At 46.1% G+C, this 16,393-nt stretch overlaps 1 protein-coding gene across 3 annotated transcripts in view; it reads left to right on the top strand.

Annotated features, from left to right (window-relative positions):
- The first annotated feature begins 277 nt into the window (after positions 1-277).
- The window catches only part of Adar (adenosine deaminase RNA specific), a 39,216-nt gene continuing 23,100 nt past the window's right edge, over positions 278-16,393 (top strand). The window contains exon 1 of one of the 3 annotated variants that reach the window (XM_021159064.2): positions 278-360. Coding sequence is in view for 1 of the 3 variants with exons in the window: in XM_029475005.2 (XP_029330865.1) it covers positions 463-607 (145 nt within the window). In the remaining 2 variants the exon portion in view is untranslated. Of the gene's footprint in view, positions 361-447; positions 608-650; positions 742-16,393 lie in introns of those variants that run through there. The other 2 variants (XM_029475005.2, XM_029475004.2) reach the window with 2 other exon arrangements.

Here is a 16,393-nt window from a genome sequence, read left to right as displayed (position 1 = left end):
CTCTGGTCTTCCAACCAAACCACATTATGGAGAACTGGGGAGTAGAATCAAGGCCCTGAGAAAAACTGCAGTATCCTGACACCAAGTACCTAGCTCCCACCACGCACACAAAAATGTCCTCCTCACATGGTAGAAAGACTGAGAAAGAAGGATCCACAAAACCCTCATTTTCCAGGGGCTCAAACAAAAGAGGGATGCATCACATGGGCCTCCCTCCCACGCCGGCGCGCCAGTGATGTCACCAATCTGCGCCCTAGCCATTGATTCCTGACTGAAGGTGGAAGACTACGCGTTGGGACCAGCCGGGAAGGGCGCAGCCTTGGGCTCACGAGTGGGCAGCGTCCGAGGAGTCGCGCGCGGGTAAGAGGTCCCTCGTCCCGCACGGGCCGCCGCCTCTGCAGCGCTGGAAAAGGAGACATGGGGAGCGGTGGTGGAGGCGGCGGGCGCGGCGGGGCTGCGCGGATGCTCGGGCGCTCCTGCGGGCGGGAGCCGCTGGGTACCCGCGGCCCTGCAGCCGAGAATGCCCTTCCCCGCGGATGCATGGCGCCGGAGCCTGGCCCCAGGAGCCAGCCCTGCGTCCTGACGTGGCTGGCACGGAGCCATGGAGGTGCGGGCCGTGAGTTCCCACGCGGGGTCGCGGGCACGGCACTCAGCCTCGGGCTGGCCCTGAAGCAGGAGGCCTTGTTGCGTCACCTGCCTTCCCTTGGTCTGTTTGGCTCGGTTCTTGGGCCCTGCCAGAGGGTAAGGCGTTCTGCGTCGGTATCCGAGTCCGGGGACACTCGGCGGTGGGCTTTCGAACGCGTACGGGGGGAGGGCAAGAGTGCAATCAGCCGAGGGGGCTGTGTCTAAACGGCTGCAGGAGGACACCCGCACACTGGCACACTGAGGCCTCCGACGACGCTGGCTGCAGGGGAGGGAGGACAGGTTGTTAGAGCAGGTCATTAGGGACGGAGAATGCAGGAACGTCAAATTGTGGACAGCTGAATGACGATGCCAATTTAATTTCTCTAGGAAAGAGGTCTTGTTCCCATCGTTTTAAAGATCCTGAAAAACATCCATGTTATTTACAGTTGAATGCTTGTATGGGAGGCAGAGAAGGACGCTGAGGCGGGCATAAACGGTAGAAACAGGTCCGCTATTTCTCAGCAGTGTGACATTGCTCTCCTGTCTTCTTGCGCTTATCTACAAAATGAAGATAATTAAGCCTCCCTTGACGGGCTGTAAGAATTTAAAGTGGCTAGCTATGACTAGGGGCTGGCACGCAGGCATTTGTATTACTGCTGCTGCTTCTCATCGGTGGTGTAGCTTCAGAGGCGGGAGAGATTTGTGCTATTTTGGGTATCTGCTATCCTGCTGCTGTTATCCTGCTGTAGACTGCATAAAATTCTAGAGCTGAAATGAGATTAAGATTTCAATTTACTGTACTAATTTACCTTCTCTGTTTTGAACATTTGCTCCTGACACTGTGTCGGGGACTTCACATACACATTTATTTAACCCTGCCAAAATCCTAGTGCTGTAAGTACTGGTCCCATTTTACAGATGGCACAAGGTAAGTCTTGGCCAGGGTCCTAATGCTGTCGCAGAGCAAGAGCTTGAAGCCAAACCATCAGGCTATGTATGTGGTTTGGGTCTTAATCTTTCTCAGTGACTAGGGTCCTGGCAACGTGCAGGTATGGGCAGTGGGGAATAGAGCATCAGTTCCTGTGAGAATAGCATCTAGTTGTTGAAATTATTTGTCGTCTCTTATTTTACATCTTATTCAGTATTGTTCAGCTATGAGTCAAGATTTAGCCTTTTTGATGGGAGTGTGTGTGGGGGGGTGTGCCTGGGCTTGGGGATACTATGCAGCCCTGGAATCCTGGGCAGACAGTAGGTATCTAATGATTGCTTGTAGAAAGAAGAAGAAAAAACCCCAAGGCACTATTACTCTTGACAGCAGGAGATCAATGCTTCCTCTTAAGCTGCTATTTTTATACTTCAGGCAGTGTCACACAGCCTCGTACTGATTCATAGACTTAAAGATTTGAAACTCCCTTTTAGACCAAGGTTGACATTATTATCTGTGACAAACTGATTAGAGTTTGGAAGTACGCAAACAGCAAAATCTGAGCTTTGGGGCTTTTTCAGTGATCTCTTGAGCCACAGCAATTCGCTTTGCTGTGACATCTGGTAGGCTTGACCTTACTGGGCACAGCTGCTTGAAAACTTTTGCATTTTCTCGAAAGCACCAGAGGACTGTTTAGCATCCAGGTTGAAAAGTTTGAAATACTAAGTTTTCCTAAAATGTAAGTGTTTAGGAAAGATCTGTGACTGGTGCTGTGTCCCTTTTGAACAAGCTGGAGTCATCTGAGAGGAAGGAGCATCAGTTGAGAAATGTCTCCATAAAATCATCTGTAGGCAGGCCCGTGAGTATTTTCTTAGTCAGTGATGGATGTCGAGGGCCTAGCCCATTGTGGGTGGTGCCACCCCTGGGCTGGTAGGCCTAGGTTCTCTAAGAAAGCAGGCTGAGTAAGCCACGAGGAGCAAGCCAGGAAGCAGCACCCCTCCATGGCCTCTGCATCAGCTCCTGCCTGCAGATTTCTGCCTGAGTACCTGACTTCCTTCAATGATGAACTGTGGTGTAGAAATGTAAGCAAAATGACCCTTTCCTCCCCAAGGAGCTCTTAGTCAGAGTGTTTCATCACAGCAACAGTGACCTAAGACAGATGCTCATCAGTGCGGGAATGGAACTAGCTTTAAAGTATTCTTCGTGTTTTATATTAATCTTTTTGAGGCACTGAGGATTGATCCTGGACCCCACATTCCAGGCACTCACTTCGTCATGGATCCATATTCCTTGCTTCTTTACTTTTTCATCTGAGAAAGGGTCTCTGATTTGCACTTTGCTGGCCTTGAACTTGCAATCTTCTTGCCTTAGCCCTCTTGAGTAGCTGGGATCACAGGCCTATGCTACAAAGCCCAGCTTTCTTTATGTTTTAAAGCAGCTATTGTGTGCCACTTCTGTCTTGAATCTATAGTTTTATGTAGTAGGCTATTGGGTTATATAACTTATCCATTTTACACTGCAGTTTAGGCACACATCCATGTTCCTGAACCCAAGGAGCTCAAATGATTTTTCCATACTTTCCTAAATGACTGAAATCTGCCTCTGTCACTAGCTTTATCAGATGCTGAGAGAGACCTCTGACATCTGTCCTTCCTGGCTGTCTGTACCCTTCCTTGCACAGAAAGTAAAGTTCTCTCCCTGAAAGAGAACATATTACTCTAGTTGCAAATTTCAGGAGCCTGATAGAAGCTCCTTAAGTAAAAGATTTCCTTCCTTGATTACCTCAGTTTGAAGTCTAGAGGTGAGCTTCAGGCATGGCTAGCTCTTAGAGCTGAAATGATGTCATAAGGACCCTCTGGGCCCTGTCTTTCTCTGCACCTTTGTAGTTTGTTGTTTCTTTTTGTTTTCCTGTACACTGAAAAGCTGAGACTACTACATGACCTAAGTCATGACTTTATGGCCAGCTGTCTTCTAGCATGGCAGACTACTAGGTGTGGACAGAAGGGGAGGGGTTCTGCGGCTGGTCAGGCCATCTCCTGGGATGGCAATGCACACTGATTCTCTGTAACCATGGAGGAGGCAGGAGCAGCGGGTGACTGCCGTGGGCACCACTTGTTTACAGGTATGTTCTCCCCTTGACCTTCTACAAGAGCCTTTGACCCAGAAGGAATCTGGTTTTGTTTGCACATCGTAAAGTGGTTTTCAGTGGTAGCAACTGTCAGGTGCTTCTTATCATGCGTTCACACTTGCTCTTGGCTTGGCCTTCCTGATTGATCCCTCTGCCTGTTCTGAGAAGGTGTCCTTCAGTGGATCAGGCAGCTAACTTCCCTGTGGTAGTTAGCTTTAACTGTCAACTCAACCTAGAGTCAACTGGGAAGAGAGGCTCAGTGAGGTGCTGTCTACTTTGGGTTGGCCTGTGGACACGTTGGAGGAGCACTGTCTTAATTAAGCCTGTTCACATAGGAAGACCCAGCCTGCTGTGGGCAGCGCCATTCCTGAGGCAGGGGTAAGAATGGAGAAATCTGGCTGAAGTCAAGCAAGCGAGCGCATGCACTCATGCCTTTGACTCTTGACTGTGGCTGTGATGTGACTAGCTGAGTGAAGTTCCTGCCTTTGCCTTTCCCAGGATGATGGCCTGTGCTCTAGAATTTTAAGCTCTAGTACGCCTCCCCTTTGTGACCTTATGTCAGGTTGTTTTATCACAGCGGAAGTGAAGCTTGAACACAGCAGGTTATATTTCTGAGTTTGTTTTGGACTTCTGTTTGTTTTCCGAGGCAGGGTTTCTCTGCATACCCCAGGCTGTTCTAGAACTCATTCTGTAGACCAGGCTGGCTTCAAACTCAAAGATCTGCCTGCCTCTTCCTCCCAAGTGCTGGGACCAAAAAACATGTACTACCACCACCCAGCATGTTTTTTTGTTTTGTTTTGTTTTTGTTTTTTTTTCAGATATTTTCTTTATTTACATTTCAAATGTTACCTCCTTTTCTAGTTTCCCCTCCGAAAGTTCCCTCCCCCCTCCCCCCTCCCCCTGTTCTTATTTTTTGAGGCAGAGTCTTAAAATGAAGCACAAGCTAGCCTGGAATTCGGTGAAGACCCAGCTGGCCTGGAGTTTATAAAGATCCTCCTGTCTTAGTCTCCTGAGTGCTGGGGTTACATGTGCACCACCATACCCCGTGCTTGCTTCTGCTTGGGAGCTGTCTGCTTCCTGCACTGTTGTGTGTGGACAGAGGTGCTTGTGCCTCACATCGTTCCTATCTTAGCATTGTCTGCCTTGTAGACTGAAAGCCACCCTGTGTTGCATCTTTGCTGGGTCGTTGGTGCTTCTTGTTTCCTCTGGGTCGAGGGTAGAAGTTGGCATCTAGCAGGTACCCAGTGACGGTTTAGTAAGTAACGGGATGAGAAAATGCTGCTGTGTTAGTGAGGTGCCAGTGTGCTAGACAGATCATTTTACTACAAAGGTCTGAAACGCCATTCCTACCAGACCTCTTGGGAAGGAATCCTGTAGATGGCAGGCCTATGGAGAAGCCAACTGGGGATTCTTCCCTGGGAGATAGCCTTTCAAAACATTACTGATCTGTTTGAGAAAGAGTCTGTCTCGCCATGTTTCCCAGGCTAGCCTTGAACACAAGTAATTCTCCTGCCTCAGCCTCTCAAGTTCCTGGGACCCCAGGGTATATTACCTCACTTGGCTCCTTGCTGTACTTTGATAGGGTATGTTACAGTTTTGTTCTATCTTGAGGGCTTTTCCCCCATTGGGATATTAATTTTAAATATTTCCTCTAGTACTTAAAATGTGCCAGGCACTGTAATAGCCCTTGAATTAAAAAAAAAAACAAAAAACACAAATCACACCAACTTATTCTCAAACTGCATCAAATTCTTAGACTGGGCTTTAGCAGTCAATGTTGTGAACTTGAAAGGGTCTTGTCTTTTTAAATACCAAAACACCCAGGAAAAAGCTTTCAAAGAAAAGAAGAGGAAAGAAAGATCTCAATTAGAAAAATTATAGATTGGGGGCTAAAGAGATGGCTCAGCAGTTCAGAGTGCTACTGATCTTCCTGAGGACACAGGTTCAATCCCCACCACCCACAGGGCAGCTCACCATCCTCTGTAAATCTAGTTCCAGGGGATCTCTTCTGGCCTCTCTTCAGGCACCGGGTGCTCATGGTCCACATACATGCATATGCAGGTGAGACACTCACATAAGAGAAAGATAATAAAGGAGACTTCATCTAGTTCATGTCAGCCTCCAGAAACGGCTTCCAGGAGCAGCCTGCTATGTCTCTCCCACCCTCCTTAGCTTTGTACACTCAGCTAGACTAGATACCATCAGGAAGGTGTTCGCTTTTCACCTAACTGCAGCTAAGCTGTAAGGGGAGATAGCATCTAACCTTTTATATAGCCACCCTCGAGGGGTCTCAGTTACACTACTGCTCTCTCCAGGGTTGTGTGTCAGAGCCCAGTGTGAGGCAAGTTGAACTTCCCTGGGGGCCTGCTCAGGCATCTAACTTCCACACTTGAGGCCTCTGGAGATCACAGCCGTCTTCTTAGTTTTGTGCTCTTGACCATAAACCACCTCCCCCAATAACAGCACAACTGGGGGAAAATGCCTTTTCCTTTTAATTGTAGAAAGAGAAAATCTGATCCTGAGCTGGCTGCAACCCTAGCTACTAATAAGACTGCCTACCTGGGCAACCTAGCAAGACCCTAACCTTTAAATAAAACAAAAGAAAGGAGGGGTGGGGGTGAGGTGGGCTTAGGGATATAGCTGTGTGGCACAGGCACTAGCTTAGCATGTAGGAGGCCTTAGGTTCATTCTCAGCACTGAAAGAGAAAGAGAAGGGTGGGGCGCTTCTCACACACGAGGAAAGAGACCACCCTTTAACTGTGCACTGCCTCCAGATTTCTAAACTCCAGTCCCTCCAACCACAGTTCTCTGCTCAAGTGTCTTGTCCTAATGTGCCTCTTAAAAGGGAATGAGGGGGGAGTGGCCCTTACACAGGACTCCTGGGATCAGAAGTGTTTTGGATAGTGGGGTTTGGGAAGGGGGGCAGATTTAGGGGATATTTGCATATGCATAGTTAGATGTCTTAGAAAATGAACCAGAGAGTAAACACAAAATATTTATCTTTTCATACACGCCTTACACAACAGCCTGAATGTAGTGTCACACAGCAGCTTTTCTAGTTTCCTGTGTGAAGCAGTTTCATGGTATAGAATTTTATGCCTGTGAACCATGTCAGAGCTTAAAAGGTTTCCAGCTAGAGCACTTGACTCTCAGCTGTTTGGGAGCTCAGCTCATACCCACTCCTGCTGCCTTCCACAGTGGTGAAACATGCCCTGTGTGGCCTTCTCCCTGCTCTACAAAATCAAATGTTTACACTAAACATGGGAAAACTTAAGATTCGTTTTTTAAAATATCTGGTTTTAATTTATATTTCATTATTATTAAGTGAAGTTTTTCCATATCCAGTCAACTATCTTTTTTTATATTCAAAATTCTTAGTATTTGTCTATTTGTTACACTTAAGTGAGTTTTAAAAAGTATATTGCATAGATGCTCTACAGCAGTGGTTCTCAGCCTGTGGGTTGCAACCCCTTTGACAAACCTCTGTCTCCAAAAATATTTACATTATGACTCACAACGGTAACAAAAATTACAGTTATAATGTAGCAATGAAAATGACTTTATAGTTGGGGGTCACCACAACACAAGGAACTGTGTTAAAGGTCACAGCCTTGGGAAGGTTGAGAACCACTGCTGTAAAAGTATGTGTGTATTTGTTATAAAAGAAGAAAATAAGCTGATTTGCTGTGGACTTTGTCCCACAGTATCGTCTATCTGGTTTGGGCTTTGGTATTAAGCATACAAACTCTATTTGGGATTGGGGTGTAGCTCAGTAGAGTGATTGCATAGTGTGTGCACAGCATAGCTTCCATCCCAGCCCCAGAGATTAAACTCTTCTCATTCTTCTGAAGACAGATTTTATCCTTTTGGATTTTTTCTTTGTCTATAAGCTTAAACATATCCTCTCTCCCCCTTTGTTCTATTTTTACTTTTTGCATAATTTTATAAAGCAGGTTTTGGTTTTATTCCAGGTTTTAAAAAGAAATTTGATGAACTTTAAAAAAAAAACAAAACAAGTGCATATGGTTCGGCCTGCACTTATCTATCTGTACATCACATGCACACCTGGTACCCATGGAGACTAGGAGAAGGTATTGGATCCCCCTGGATCTAGAGTTACAGATGGTTGTAGCCACTATGTGTGGTGCTGGGAATTAAATCTGAGTCCTCTGGAAGGAGAACAGGCAGTGCTCTCGATCACTTGAGTCATTTCTCAGCCATTATCTAGTTAATTAAAAAAAATTTTTTTTTTTTTTACACAAGGGGCTAGAGAAAAGGCTGAGCCTTTGAGAAAACTAGTTTCTCTTCAGAGGATGTGAGTTCAGAAAGCAGCTGTGGTGGTTTGAATACACCTGGCCCAGAGAGGGGCACTATTAGGAGGTGTGGCCTTGTTGGAGGCAGTGTATCACTGTAGGGGTTGGGGTGGGCTTTGAGATCAACCTTCCAGTTTCCTGGAAGTCAGTCTTCTCCTGTTTGCCTTTGGAATATGTTGTTGAAATCTCAGTTCCTCCTGCACCGTTCCTGCCTGTGTGCTGCCATGCTCCTGCCCTGATGATAATGGACTGAACCTCTGAACCTGTAAGCCAGGCCCTGTTGTGTCCGGCCAGCGGTTCACATGTCTGGGTTCTGTTCTGAGAAGGCATCTTGGAATCTGGAAGAGAAGAGGGAGCTAGGCAGATGAGAGAAAGACGTAACCAAGACAGTCATTCTGATCAAGGTTCAATTTTAATGGTAGCAAACACACTTTATAAAGAAGAGGGGAGGCCCATCTCTAGCCATATAAAGTTCCTTTGAAGTAGATAAGTCAGCTTTTTAGTGGGAACTCGCTAACTCCGGAAAATTCTGGAAGAGAACCGGTTCGGCCTCAGGCAGGTTGGGCCTCAGACAGGTAGTGACACATCAAAGGGGCAGCACAGCAGGTGGCTCCGCTTAAGCAGCAGATGGTCACAGCCAGCCTTGCTAGGCTGGAAGGAGGTAAGAAGCCCCAATTAAATGTTGTCCTTGTAAGAGTTGCCTTGGTCATGGTGTCTGTTCCCAGCAGTAAAACCCTAACTAAGACAGTAGCATACATGATAGGCAGCAGCTCATGACCACCTAGTGCTCCAGCTTTAGAAAGCCAGTGTCCTCTTCTGACCTCTGTAGGCACACACTCTCTCTCTCTCTCTCTCTCTCTCTGTGTGTGTGTGTGTGTGTGTGTGTGTGTGTGTGTGATACACACGCATAATTAGAAATACATTACTTTTTAAGAATGTTAACTGAAAGTCTGTGCTTTGTTTCAACCGTGCTGTTATATTGTACTATATTGTGAAACTGCTCTTCAATACAGATGCTCCTGGCTTATGCTGATCTGGCTTGTGTGCCTTTTCAACTTCATTATATATGCAAAGAGCATACACGTCAATAGAAACGTATTTCACAGTCTGATCTTTCCCAGACATGTGCAGTTCCATACTCTGGGAGTACCCAGCCACACTGTCCAAGGGACACAGAGGGCTTTTCACAGCTATGCTGGATGCCAAGCTGGGTGTCAGCATGTAGCATAACACATGCACTTTCTCCTTTTTAGTCGGTGGTGGATGTACTGGAATGTAGCCCTACTGAAAGTCAAGGGTCATTCATACAGCCCATTATTTTAGTATTCTTAGCATTTCAGAAATTGCTGCAGGAAGTTTGGTTTATATACTTAACTGGGCACTAGTTGAGTGCACAGCCTGTTTGTGTGTAGGTGCAGGGATCTGTTCAGCCTCTGCCCATTCCTTCTCACGAGCTCCTAAAACTATTCTGAGATGATGTATGTGCTTGTATGTACAGATTTTATGTGACTCATCCTGTATTTTAACAGAAAGTAAATGCATTTCATTGGTAGCTAAATCAAGAAATAAAACATTTCTACTAGAAAATCACCGAAGTCTATTTCTAGTCTCTACTCCTGGACACAACTACAGTTCTCATGTCCTTCACCGGAGTCCTTCTAAAATCCCATGGAAATGGAATTATGGAGTGTGTAATTTTTTGTGTTTCCATTTTTTGTTTGCTTCTTGTTTTGTTTTTTGAGATAGTCTGACATAGCCCGGGTGACCTTGGATTTGTTATAGCTGAGGATGGATGACCTTGAATACCTGACTCTGCTGTCTCAATCTCCCAAGTGGTGGGATTGTATGGGCATTTTTCTACCACACTTAGCTTACATTATTTATTTGCTATGTGTATGGTATATATGTGATATGTGTGTGTGTGTGTGTGTGTGTGTGTGTATGCATGGAGTATATATGTATACATGTATGCTTCATGGTGCTTTGATCCCAGCACATAGGAAGCAGAGGCAGGTGGATCTCTATGAGTTCAAAGCCAGCCTTGTCTACATAGTAAGATCCTGTCTCAAAATAAAATAAAGTTTAGAAATTGGAGGGACGGGGGCTATTCAGTAGGTAAAATGCTTGCAAAGGACCTTAGTGCATGGCGGAGACCAGAGCTGTTGGATACTGAGTGTCTACCTCCATTTCTCCCCATCTTGTTTTCTGAGACAGGGTTCCTCACTTAACCTGGAGCGCACCAATTCAGCTGGCTGGTAAGCACCAGGGACCCCCATCTCTCTCCCCAGCTTGGATTACAGATGCACACTGCTGGTCTAGCTTTTTATGTGAGTGCTGGGCATCTAAATTGAGGTCGTTACACTTGAGTGACAGGGACATTACAAACTGAGCTGTCTTCAGTGTTCCTTTGAATAGCCCTGAGGGTCTGTTCAGCACTGGAAGGGCATTTGGGTGGCTACAGTTGGGGCTGTGAAGAAAATGTTCTAAGGATGGGCATCATGGTTCTTTGATCCCAGCACTCGGGAGGCAGATGTAGGTAGATCTCTATGAGCTTGGCCTGGTCTACATAGTGAGCTCCTGTCTCAATAAAATAAAATAAAATAAAATAAAATAAAATAAAATAAAATAAAGCTTAGAGACCGGGGTGTGTGTTCAGAGGGTAAAATGTCTGCAGGGGACCTTAGTTTGGTCCTCACAACCCACGTTTAAGACAGAACAGAACAGAACAGAACAAGTAAACAGAAACTCCATGCCAGCATAGTAGTGTACACTTGTAATCCCAGTGCTGGGAGATGGAGCGAGGAGGACCTGTGGCCTGATGGCTGACACCCCACATAGTTAGTAAGCTTCAGGCCAGTGAGAGGCCCTTGCTTAAAGAATATGAGCTGTATTCCTAAGGTTGTTCTCTGGCCTTCACACGCATTTCCTACACACACGTGAATGTTTGTATGCATTTACACACTAAAAAACAATAAAGATTGTAAATACACACACACACACACAAGTGGTGAAAAAAATTTTCATCTTAAGACATTTTTAAGGACATAATTTAAGAGTATATAGACATGTATGACGGCTTTCCAGGTTGATTAAAGCTGTATCATTGATTACATTGTTTAGTTAGTTCAGTGATTCAGTGATATAGTCACCTTATAATCATCATGAACTGAAATTACACACATACTTAAGGCCTTTGGTACAATGTCCAGTTGCTTTGCAAAGCAGTTGTGTTTGCAAGTTTAACTTTAGAAGATAGATCCTTGATTGTTCTTTTTTGTTGTTGTTAAGTTTTATTCTCTATATATGGGTGTTTTGACTGCATGTATATCTGTATCTTAGGGTTTCCATTGCTGTGCAGGGACACCATGACCAAGGCAACTCTTATAAGAACAACATTTAATTGGGGCTGGCTTACCGGTTCAAAGGTTGAGTCCATTATCATCAAGGCAGGAACATGGCGGTGTTCAGTCAGGCATGGTTCAGGAGGAGCTGAGAGTTCTACATCTTGTTCTGAATGCAAATAGGAGAAGACTGGCTTCCAGGCAGCTAGGACTAGGACAAGGTTCTTAGCTCACACCCACACTGACAAACTTCTTCCAACAAGGCCTCACCTCCTAATAGTGCCACTCCCTGGGCCAAGCATATTCAAATCACCACAATCTGCCTGGCACCCATGGAGGCTAGAAGAGGGCTGGGATCTGAACTCAGGTCTTCTACAAGAGCGACAGGTGCTCTTAACTGCTGAGCCATCTCTCCAGTCCCTCCTCCTCTCCTCCTCCCTCTCCCACATGTCTCTGTACATCAACTTACTGTGTAACTGTAACTCACTGTGGAGAGCAAGCTGGCCACAAACTCAGAGACCTGCCTGCCTCTTCACCCTGAGTGCTAGGTTTAATGGGCAGAGTTGTCATACCTGGCTTTTTTTCCCCCTTTGGTAACAGGGTCTCACTAGCCCAGGTTAGCCTCCCAACGCTTCCAAGTTGCTGGGATCGGCATCATATGCCACCATGCTTGCTGCTTCTCTTGACTCAGTCACTGTAAATATTCACTGGATGAGTGTTTGCTGAATACTTTCTATGTGCAAGGCTCTGTGCAGTGTCACGAGAGTGAAAGCTCTACCTGCACAGGCAAGCAGACGTGATTAATGAAATGACCATGTAAGTGTGTAAGTACAGCGGGTAGTAAGTGTAAAAGAAGGCCCTAGGATTTGGGGCACTGTAAACTTGATATGCCCTCTATCCCCGGGTGTTGGAAAGGAACTATCAGAAAACTAGGGCTGGACTTTTCAAGCCTGAAGAAGTGTGATTTGACTGTTGGGCAAACAAGATGGAAGGTGGGCCAAGCCAACAGTATACATTGTGGCGGACACTGTTTTGGGCCTGAACCTTTATCCTAAGAGTGATGGGTAACCTTCAAAAGGCAGCAGTAACCCAATCAGATTTGAGAACACTTTGGAGAAAGCCAGGGTAGGTTCCAGAATCAAAATTAGATTGTGAAAGTCCCCAAAGAGTCCCCAAACCAGTATTAAGTATTTTCAGTTTTATGTTATTTTATTTTTGACAGAGCTTACTGAGTAGCCTAGCCTGGCCTTAAACACTTGGCTCTATCAGTGTAGAGAGCCTCCTGTCTCTGCCTCTTGAGTGCTGGCATTATAGGTGTTGATGACACTTTACATGGGGCACGGCAGTTGCTTTGAGTATGTATTGGAAAACTGAGTGTGTGCACTTTCCCAGCAAGGCCAGTGTGCCCCAAACTGCCTTAAATACTGCAGACAGGTGACTCAGCACTTCGCTCTGGAGGCTGCTGGGTGTCACTGCACCAAGCTTTCTCTGGAGGAGGAAGTGCCTGGCCTTGCTTGTTCCTAGTGACTACTGGCATTGCTCAGCTTGGGGCTGCATCACTGTCGTCTTTAATGTCAGCATCTCCATCACTGCCCTCCGACTTCAGAGGATCTTCTCTGTGTGTAGATGGAGATTTCTGTGAACTTGTCAATGGCGAAAAAGTGACATTTTAAACCGAGTTAAAAGGCCTGGTATGGTGACACACACCTGTAAATCCCAGCACTTAGGATGCTGAGACTGGAGGATCTTGAGCAACAAGGTGGAATCCTATTTCCAAGAAAATAAAGACTAGAGGAGTTAGGAAAGGCAGAGCCCCTGCAGGGAAGGCTGTGGGAACAATGTAGTCAGCCAGCAGGGGCTCTGAAAGGCCCGCTGTAGTGAGTAGCTGGCCCCTCCCCAACCCAGGTTCCTCCTCAGTCTCTGCTCTAGGACAGTAAGAGACAGCATCACGGTACCATTAAATTCTGTTAGGAAGATGGAATAAAAACTGCTCAATTAAGAACAGGGAGAAACAGGAAGAGGCACGAAGATCTCTTGAGTTTGAGGCCAGCTTGGTCTACAGAGTGAGTTCTAGGACAGCCCGTGCTACACAGAGAAACTGTCTCAAAAAAACCAAAACAAACAAAACAAAACAAAACAACAACAACAAAAAAAAAAGGAGAAAAAGTAAATTCCATATATTGGCTATTTTATGAATTGTCCATCTGGCAAATTGACTGTTAGTGAAATCCACCTGTTTTCCAAGAAACACTGCAGCACTCAAGGCCCAGTCTGTTGTTGCTGACCCCATACAACACTTACTCCACAAGCTAAAGATGGGGCCATTGTCTTGCAGGAGCTAGGACTGAGCAGAGCTCAGGCTGGGATTGGGGGAGAAGAGGAAGGAAAAACAGTGGATGAGAATCCCTTACCTTGAGTCCTAACTCAGTGGGGCCCAGATGTGGGCCAATAGCTGAGTCTCTACTGGCCAGAGCCACCCCAGCAGCTGACCAAGTACTACTCACAGGACTGAGCTTGCATAGGACAAGCAGCTTGAGCACCAGACAGGATTTAATACATAGAGCCATAGGGTTTAGAGAGAGATTTTATGGGCTGCCCATGAAGCTAAATGTGTGTGATGTGCACTCAGAATGGTCTACACAGGACTGTTAGCTGTTGTTTTGACAGTTGTTTTGGCATTGTCATTAATATTATAACTTTATTGTGTAACCACTAACCTTACCTGGCATACACATCTTTTCATTTACTGGAGAACTCTGACTCAGTAATAAAAGGATGTCCCTTCTTCTGGAGACCTCTCTCTTTTTTTGGGGAGGGGGAGGGGGACAGACAGCTACCCAAAACAGTTCTTGCTTTCTAGTAATTTCAAAATTAGAAGCCCTTGGAAGGAAGAGACAGAATGATAAGGGCTCAGAGTCAGCCTTAGCTGTATATGGAAGAGTTTTAGGTGACCCTGAACTGTATGAGACCCTGTCTCAAAAACCAAACCAAACCAAAAGCTGGTCCTGGCTACCAACATCTGTAGAACATCTCTCAGGGTCAGTATAGCTAGCTGATACATCATTCTTCTGTCTCCTGAAAGCCTCCCTGATTATTTGAGCAAGTTAGACTGCTGGGGAAGGCCCTGTGAGTTTAGAAAATGAATGTTTCGGGGCTGGAGAGATGGCTCAGTGGTTAAGAGCACTGACTACTCTTCCAGAGGTCTTGAGTTCAATTCCCACATGGTGGCTCACAACATCTGTAATGGAATCTGATGCCCTCTTCTGGGGTGTCTGAAGATAGCTACAGTATACTCATATAAATAAAATAAATAAATCTTCCTGGCCTGCAAGCACCAAGGGGGAGGTTGTGATACCTTATTTTAGACACAACTGAGTTATTTGGGTGGTGACTAAGGAATAGCCCTCTGAATTGGAACCTGGCAGGAGGCTCCCAAGCTCCTAGGGAAGTAAGCTGCTTGTGACAGGACTGTTACCTGTTTGTTCCCAAGGCCCTCCAGCTGAGGGGAAAACCTGGAAAAGGTAAACAGCCACAGATTGCAGTGGAGGTACCACCTAGTGAGCCTGGGAGAGTTAGGACAGTTATCAAGGGAGCGAGACAAAGTTTGGGAATGAGACTGTCTGCGGGTCCTCAGTGGCTGAGATCTGACAAGAGCAGTTGTTCTTCCGAGACATAAACCGATCTAGGCGGAGATCAAGTTCTCTCTACTGGGAGCCCTTCCTGTGTTTGGTTCCAGTGGACTGAGGGCTGGGAGGACAGTTGCCTGCACCAGAATCTCCATGAAGGTTCCTCCAGATTCTTCCTGATTAGTTAGCAGGAAGGCAGAAAGCAGAGGTATGGCACCACACACGCGATGTGAGCGGAGCAGAGAACGTGGGGAGGGGGCTAGAATACTACAGGGAGGGTCGGTTCTGTTTGTTGCCTTTTAAACCTGTGGAAGATAGCATGCATACATACACATATATGTAAACATGAATTAATCACCAGTGCATAACAGTTAAGCAAACGTATGTAGCCACAACCCAGGTGAAAATCTGCACTATCATTAGCCCCCAGAGCATCCCTTCCATTTAGAATGCCTTCACCTGTCTTGTGCAGTACATGGTTCACCTTGGTTTTGCTTGGTTTGGGACAAGAGGTCTTCTTTCAGTATTGTTACATTGTTTCCCGTCTGTTGCATTTGGCTGTGGTTTTTACTTCAATTGCTGTGTAATAGCCTAAGATGGGAACATTTGCTTACTTTTGTTTGATTGTTTCCAGTGTTGTGTAGCTTATCCTGCTATTATATGCATATAATGGTTAAACCATGGGGTGTGTTTTTCTAAGTAATGACTTCCTGCAGTCACTGGGGGTTGCTCCTTCTTGGTCCTCCTATGTGCTAGTTAATGGTGCCACACTGGCAAGTGGACAAGAACACCTACTCACTGTGACCTTTCCTGAGTTTCCCTGATGGCACAAGATTGAGCTCTTTTCCTGTGTTGATTGCCATTTTTTATTCCGCCCCCCCCCCCAAGTTTCTGTTCTGCAAATTGTTTTTACTTAGAGTGCACTATTATCCACTCACCTATGACTGACTGTCTGAGACTCACTGTGCAGGGGATATAGGCTAGAACAGCCCTGCCCACTGGATAGCCCCCAGGAGCACTGAAGGCAGCTATACCAGCAGGGAGGACGTGATTGGGAGTGACTTTTGAGCCATCCATCTTGCCCAGACTGCTACATGCTGGGGCTCCTACTTACACTGTGTGCTGGGTGCTGACGTTGTAGCACACACTAGATGCCCAGACTGCCACATGCTGACCTACTTGCACCATGTGCTGGGTGCTGACACTGGTACAAACGCATCAGGTACCCAGGGATATGGAAGTGGAATTCTTCTGAAGTCTCAAAGACAAAACAAGGAAAGGGAGAGGAACATTCTAGGCCAAAGAACAGAATACGTGAAGGTAAGGAATTTTATCTACAAAAAGATAGGAAGTTTGGGGCAGCCAACAGGGTGAATGAAGGACAGGCTAGTGGGGACAGGGCATTGGCCAATGGTCACTCTAGGAGGGGACAGACT

This window comes from Mus caroli, unplaced genomic scaffold, assembly GCF_978045245.1.
Source record: "Mus caroli unplaced genomic scaffold, Mus_caroli_1 scaffold_3, whole genome shotgun sequence".
NCBI classification, from domain to species: domain Eukaryota; kingdom Metazoa; phylum Chordata; class Mammalia; order Rodentia; family Muridae; genus Mus; species Mus caroli.
The sequence above is the reverse complement of the archived record's forward strand: the minus strand, read 5'-3'. Positions and strand labels throughout refer to the sequence as shown.